Source organism: Hydractinia symbiolongicarpus, chromosome 11, assembly GCF_029227915.1.
Source record: "Hydractinia symbiolongicarpus strain clone_291-10 chromosome 11, HSymV2.1, whole genome shotgun sequence".
NCBI classification, from domain to species: Eukaryota; Metazoa; Cnidaria; class Hydrozoa; order Anthoathecata; family Hydractiniidae; genus Hydractinia; species Hydractinia symbiolongicarpus.
The window spans coordinates 24875299-24882945 of NC_079885.1; the positions used below are offsets into that span (position 1 = coordinate 24875299).

General features: G+C 33.1%; 1 protein-coding gene across 1 annotated transcript; it reads right to left on the reverse strand.

Annotated features, from left to right (window-relative positions):
* Positions 1-4879: 4879 nt before the first annotated feature.
* On the reverse strand, positions 4880-6420 carry LOC130614104 (S-crystallin SL11-like). The gene is made up of 4 exons (XM_057435504.1): positions 6152-6420; positions 5749-5969; positions 5307-5420; positions 4880-5119 (listed from the first exon to the last, which is right to left on the reverse strand). Exons 1-4 carry the CDS (start codon positions 6288-6290, stop codon positions 4964-4966), a joined length of 630 nt encoding a protein of 209 aa, XP_057291487.1. The 5' UTR covers positions 6291-6420; the 3' UTR covers positions 4880-4963.
* Between the last annotated feature and the right edge of the window lie 1227 nt (positions 6421-7647).

The window sequence follows — 7647 nt, forward strand, 5'->3', positions numbered from 1 at the left end:
CAGAAAATTTGGGAAGCGATATAAAGTACAGAGAACTTTGTTCCGGGCTAGATATTCATACACTTTGTTTCGCTATAAGAGTTTACTTCCATCATCTAATCACTTTTTAAGCCAAAAACTTTTGCGGCGGTGTAAACAAGTAAGGTTTAGCTATCACCGAAATATTATGTTCACCTGTGAAAAGCAAACAAAATTTCTTCCTGATCCATTCTCCTGATCTAACTGTAAACACTAATTGTTTGCTTTACAGCATATGTTTACAAGCCACAATGCATTCTTTTATGCTACTTCTTACTATTTCGTTAACATCTAGAGCTAATCCTACCTATTTATATTTCATAGGTAACAGATACATACGAATTGGGTTTTCTTTCTTTTATTTTTATGGTTATGCCTCGCATATCTATTTTAAATAAAACACATCCAATTGGGAAAGAAAAGACACGCAAAGATGATAACATAGAAATTGATGATTTTAGCAATAACAAATTTGAGTCTTGCGGAACGAATCAGGCGCATGTTTGCACTTTGCAGTCACTGTTGAACAGGAAAATTATTGGAAAGTTTCAAATACCAAATAACTGATTCTTGATTGTTCGTTCCGTTAAAGAGTTCAAGTTAACCTTTTGCGCAGAAAAATTATAAGTTATTAGTCCGAAAAGTCTGCAGTTTTTGACAAATTATCAACAAATCGCTTGCAAGAAAGATTACCTCCAAAATGTCGTGGATACGTTATCTTTTATTCCACGATTTACATTCACTCAGAGAATAGCAGTCACCGAACCTTAATAATCTCGATTATCTGAAACACAAGACGAACCATTGTTTGACTTTAAAAATACAGTCATATGCTATATGGGAACGCTTTCTCTTGATTCAAAAATTTGATTATTAACCGTATTGAGCAAAACGACATTCAAGTGGAACTAGATGATTTAATAAATTACTGCATGCACAAAACAGTTAATGGAACCGATACCACTGATATTAATGTAAAAACACGGGCCTTCATAATGGAATGCAAAAAAACAAAAAACAACATTTGTCTGACTAAGCGTTATCTGAAACAAAACAATCTCTTTAATAACGGAGTTGATATACGTTTTGATAAAGATTGATACTTTTATCCGCTAATATACCTCCATTCATAAGGTGCCTTCAAACCAGAACGGATTGAAATACTTTGGTTCTCAAGGAGGAGGAGAAAGTTAGTATGTTATAAAAATTTAGACAGGACAAAAAGATCAGTGAGATACTTTTGCATAGACTAAAACTTATTGCGAATCAACCACCCCTCTTATATGTATAAGCTAAAATATATAAAAACAACGTACCATCACGACCAGTTCTATCGATGATTGGATCGTATACTTTAATATTGCAAAACAAGTGGCAGAGTGGCTATGAGTGGTTCCAGAATGCAGAATCAACTCCTCCACAAAGACTATTGCGAAAAATTACGCTTACTGGCGACATGGAAGTAATTAGTTTTGATGTTGATTCCCTTTATGCAAATGTTCCAGTATCCACTAGAGCAATTTCTCGTCGCGTAGAATGTAAAGTCATGCTTTGCTACTATTTGACAAATAAAATGAAATAAGGGGGTTTGTACGTTTAATGTCTTCCCGTGCATGAAAAATATGACGTTTTGTAGCAAAAAAAAAATACTTTCATTCTCTTTGTATTGGTTTTCGTTGAAATCAAAATAAATATTAAAGTTAAGGTTAATGGGGAACGAAGGTCACAGAATATTTTCTTGATTTTATAAAAAATTTGTGAAAAAAGTTTTCCTTTTTCTATAATATCCGAAGCAACATTTATTTTTGTTTTCATACTCACTGCTATATGAATTTCAAAAATAAACGGTTTCTTCTGGAAACCACTGGTTTTTTGACGCCACATATGCCCAACACAATACACAATGGCTGCAAACGAAGACGTTTATGATACTGTAAAGCTGAGAAGTGATGATAAAATAGCGGAATGTTCTACTGATATTGATGACCTGGATTTGGGTTACAACGAGAAAAAAGGTTGTTGTTGTGAAACTGAGTATTAAAAAAAATATCTGGAGAAAATGGGAATAAACACAGTGGGAAATGAGGATGAGTTAGTGGGTAGCGAAGAAAGCGAAGACGGATGCGAGACAAACCGCCTAAAAAAATTGCACCGGTGTAGTTGCAATGCCGTTAATATCATTTGTTAGAGAGTAAATTATACAACGTTACGTGAGTCACATATGATATAAGAAAAAGTTTTTTAAGACTACAAATCGTAAAATTAGGAGGTTTTATCTTAAAATTTATTAACGAACAAATTTAATAACGAAGTGATTGAATTTTGCAAATTTCTTTTAATCTGCTCATTTTTAAACTGTTATTTTTATACCTTGTGTAAGCTTTTGTGGGAAGGGACTGTATGCAAAATTATCAAAATGCCGATTTTAGTTGGCTTAAAATTATTTCATGCAAACGGTTTTTTTTTTGGTATTTTGGAAAGTTTTGAATCCAGAGTCAAAAGCAAATATTTATACTGGCTTGTCTTGTTGATTTCCACAAAATTGTACAATAGCTTGAGCTTGTGGGATACTGAATTCAAATTTTTATCAGTTCCAAATAACATCGCTTCCGTTTTTCCTCTTTTTAAGTTAATCACAAGATCATTATCGATTAGGTACTGTTCGATATTTTTTAATTATAAGTTTAAAATATCTTCGATATAATTCACATTGCTTCCAGCAATATAAACCACTGTGTCGTCAACGAATTGAATAGTACGTGCTCTTGTAAGAGAGGTCTTAAAATCATTGAAGAAAATTATAAATAAAAGCGGTCCTAAAATAGATCCCTGAGGGACTCCACATTTTACATTTTCAGTGTTAGATTTGATGGTATCAATAGCCACCTTTTGTGTACGGTTGAATAGGTAGTGGGTAAACCATTCTAACTCTTTCCTCAAATACCATATGCGCAAAGCTTTTCAAGCAAGAAGCTATGTGAAACAATCAATGAAAATACCAACTAAATTTCCTTTATCAAGTTCTTTTCTGATGTTATCAGTAAATAACGTCCGTGGATCTACGTCTGCGGTAACCAAATTGAGAACGATATAATAAATTATTGTCTTCTAGATAGCTGATAAGTTGGATATGAACTGCTTTTTCAAGTATTTTTGATAGGCTTGACAATATAGATATTGGTCGGTAGTTATTTGATTTAGATGGCGATCCTGATTTAAAGATGGGAGTGCTCAGTGCGTGTTTCCAATCTGATGGTACTTCTAAGTTTTCTAATGATAAGTTGATTAAATAACACAGTGGTTCAGCAATCGCAGATGCACAGTCCTTCAATAAAGCTGGCGGAAGATTATCCGAGCCAGTTGACTTTTGATGCTTAAGCTTTTTTAGTTCTTTCTCAACAAATATGCGTGACACATAGTTAAATTTAAATTTCATACATGTTCTTAAAAGTGACTGTTTCGGTTTGTTCCAGATAAAATCTTTTAGGTAAATAGATTTTAAATTTAACTGATGTGCCACGTTAGAGAAAAATGAACATAATGTATTTACTTTTTCGAATTTATTGGTAGTTGCAGTTGCATCATTAGTAACTTTCCTCGTCTTTAATTTTTTGAATTTCGACCTAACAGATCCCTACTGTAGTAACCTTTACCTGTTCTTAAGTTAGTAGTACATTTGCTGCGAATTTTTCTGTATGCTTTCTAATCTGCCTGCTGTTGCGTTTGTCTTACGAGCTTTTCTAAGGGCTTTATCTCTCTCAATTATGAGATATCTGATGTTGTTGTCAATCTATGGGCAGAATTAAGGCGCATGTTTGTTAAATACTTTAAGAAGTGTATACTTCAGATAAAATCATGCTTCGTTAACATTTTCTATTTCGTACATTATATATACATTATACACAGATCAGGATTTACATTACATTATGTACATTATATAAAGGTCAGGATTCTCTGTATACGCTTTCGTGTTTATATGCGTCTCGGATAAAATTAATATGTCAATGTTTTTGTGTTCGTTTAACAAAACTTAAACATGGTGTATATTCGCCAACAGACCTCGTACATTCTGATGAAGTATTTTCATACCTCTGATAACAAATTATAGCTACAGTTCTTTCATATATTCAGGTCCAGGCTGAGTCTTAATGTCACCAACGAGTAGTAAAATAAGACATGAATGTTTACGTTTTGATTAAGAGCATTGATATTTTACATTTATTATTTCATAAACTTGCTGAAATATATGTTTCTGCCCCTGGCATCAGGTGTTTCTCTCCACATTACAAACCAATAGTACCTATATTGAAAAAAAATTTTCTTTTTATCATAAAACAAATAATTATAGCTAACAGTATACGAGCAACACAAAACACGACTTCTCTTGCCGCCATCGTGCTGAGTACTGAGAATTAATCACCAAAAATATTACGCACTTTTCATTTCAAACACGCGTTTTACGAAGTCAGTATCGAGGTAGAAAACCTTGATACAGCATTAGAAAACTAGATCAGGATTACCAGAAACGTCTTATGGAAGTGCCGAATCACGATATATTTAACACAAACATGCATGTGTATGCGAGCTAAGTTAAAAAAATACCTGAAATCAGATTCTGGATGCTGGTAAAATCCACATAAAAATTCCTAAAAAAATTTATTGCCACCAGCTACGTGACTGAAGGTCTCAGCTTAAAATATTCGGAAATGCTTCAATTATTAATCTTCATACGTGGTGCATTCCGAGGTTTTAAAAACCAGGGTCAACGAAAATTTAGAGCCACAGAATTTGGGCCGATAAAGATTTGGATGTTTATGTTCATTGTAGATGCAATATAAGTAAAATGAAACACAACGAAAAATAAAAACTAACTAATTTTGAAAATTATAATCATATGATATACATCTAACAAAAAAGTCTTTTAAAATAAAAAGGTCACGCATATTTAATATTTTCTTGTTTCCATATGCTTCTTGATTGCTTCTACTGCCCCTACACGATCAACCAACGCCTTCAATTCCGGATAGGAGTCCAAATACGTTGGGTAGACTTTTTTCATCATATCATGTTGGGCAAAGAAGACAAAGTCGGCCAAAGAAATCTAAACGGAAGAAAATACAGGAGCACAACCTCGAGTTTAGCTATCTAGTTATGAAAGTTCCTCTGAAACCTTCGATACCATATTACAACTGACTTTGAGTCTCGACTAAGTAAATCAGTGTTACTTACAGGCGGATAAATTATGGTTTGTTTAGGTTTTTTATCTATAAAAAGGAAGATTATGTTACCTTTTCTCCCAGGAAGAAGTGTTCTCCATCATTAGCTGTCTTTAGTAATTTGGTCAAGTAATTGAAGTATCGCTTTGCTTGATCCGATGTAAAACATTCATCATACTTCGTCTTCTATACAACATAAACACAATTAAAAGTTACAGACGGTTAAAATAGATTTAATAAATCCTGGACCAAAATTTTCTTGTTGAGAATCGAATTGTAGCCTCACTTATAAAACTGTTGAAAAAAACAAGGATTAGCCCCGTCCTTCATTTATCGCATTTCGTGTGCCATGCTATTGCGGTTACCATTTTGCGTAACAGGCGTATACAAGTATTATCACATGGCACTATATATGATTCTTAATCACACAAGAAATTTGTGATATAACTAAAGCATACGGTTTTTCTTTAAATAATTTGTTTACAATTTGTGCAGAAATTCGAATCCAAGTTACCTTATGTTCTTCTGTTAATTCTTTATTAAACATGATATTTACAAAACTCGTGAAGTGATCGTTTAATGTTTCACAAACTTGATCAACCGTTGATCTTTCTTTATTACATGCACCATAGAAACCAAACTCATGAGCAAGGTATCTGTAGATAGCACCAGAATGGATTATTGTATGTCCATCTACTTCTAATTTAGGCAGCTGAGCCAAAGGAAATTGATCAACTAAAAGTATAATGTTAGCTTAATTAGAAGTAGCAAGAATCATCCTACCTAAGGTCCCTCCACTTTTACTACTGTTTCAAAAGCAATAAGTTTAACTGTAATGCCTAGAAAACATCTGTTAGCAAATTTTTGCACAAATTCTTACGGTAGCCGAAAAAAACTTGACACAAAAAATACATTACCGTTATTTTTTATTGTTCCCCAGTGAGCAAAGGTATGCTGTACGTCTTCAAATTCAACTTCAGCCACACGAAACATCAAACGAGCGCATTCAGCACGCCCACCACTAGGAAAGTACGTCAAGATGTATTTTGGCGCCATTTTGTTTATAATACTAGCTACCTTTGTATATAAAATATAACGTTGAGTTACATCAGAATAAGATTCTTTCTTTACAAACTTAGCCTCAGATAGGATGTTAAATATTTGACATTTTTTACGAAAAAATATAAATAATTGGATCGCGACTTCGTTTTATAAAGTAAAAACATGTCCTCTTTGGCGATCGCACATATAAATACAAGTTTGTTCACACGATTTTATATGATTTTTCCATTTCCTTTCACAACAGGCCATACTTTACCCACAAGCAACTTCTTATAAAACAATTGCATATAAATCTCTCGCGGTCAACATAATTCAGTTTTATCAAAAATAAATTATAGATTTTACAAAATATAAGTTTTTATAAACATTAAAAGCTTCTCTTATGAACTCCTTTGTGGTGTCTCTTTAAACGTCTGAAAAAATAATAATGTGGAGCTCTACACTGAGAAATTTGTTTACGGATCATTAATAATTTGTGATGCATTTGAAAGATAAATATAACGATTCTCCACCGTTGATCTCATTTCGACATCCACGTCCCAGTGCAGACGTTAAGAAGTTAACTTTAAAACAATAAAAAATGTGATTATTTTCATACAGTTACGATTCGCACTCCCTTTATATAACTCAACCCCTTCTCCACAATCTTTCTGCGTGGTAATAAATGTGCCATTTCCCTAAAAATGCACAGTACATTGCTCTTACGTACTGCAGACGTTAATTTACTAGCTACTTCAGCCCACAGACAGATACAGAGTCATATAACATAAATATTAAAACGTTAACAAGTAAATTTATTTATTTTTTATCCTGATCTTTTATGCTTCGTCATGCAATATTCCAATGGACTGGAATGCAGGATATATATAAAAAAAATAGTGATGAACTAAGCAAATTTAAGGAAGGTTCTAGAAACTTTGCTCTCAAAAATTATTTGCATTTTATTGCTGAGTAATTGTGGGTAAATTTAAATTTAAATGGCCTATTTCTACGCATCGATTAAAGTTTAATATCTGGTATTTAAAATAGTTTTATATTTATTTAACTACCTCGGGTAACTCAATATAATATGTCGAAGCAGTTAAGCGTCACGTATCTTATTGGAATGTTGAAGTTTTGAATGTGGCACATTTAATCTGGCGATAGAGTAGTAGCCTTGTTGCAGAGCGTGCACTTCCAAATCGAAAACATATTTTCTTTTTAGTTCAGGGCAAAATTTGTCGGTTAAATGTCGTAGCATAAGCAGGCTGTGCATACCCGCGCAGACGCAGAAATCCCTAATTTGATCAGTTGCGGCAGCGGAAAAACACAACGTCAAGTTTCATCGTATTTTATTCAATTACTTACTTGA

What these genes read in the sequence shown, in the direction of transcription:
- LOC130614104 (XM_057435504.1), bottom strand. Translation starts at nt 6,290, where the DNA reads ATGGCGCCAAAATACATCTTGACGTACTTTCCTAGTGGTGGGCGTGCT. An exon ending in GGGAACAATAAAAAATAACG is followed by an intron (nt 5,970 to 6,151) that starts GTAATGTATTTT and finishes TTATACTTTTAG; the next exon opens with TTGATCAATTTCCTTTGGCT. An exon ending in AATTAACAGAAGAACATAAG is followed by an intron (nt 5,421 to 5,748) that starts GTAACTTGGATT and finishes TATGTTGTATAG; the next exon opens with AAGACGAAGTATGATGAATG.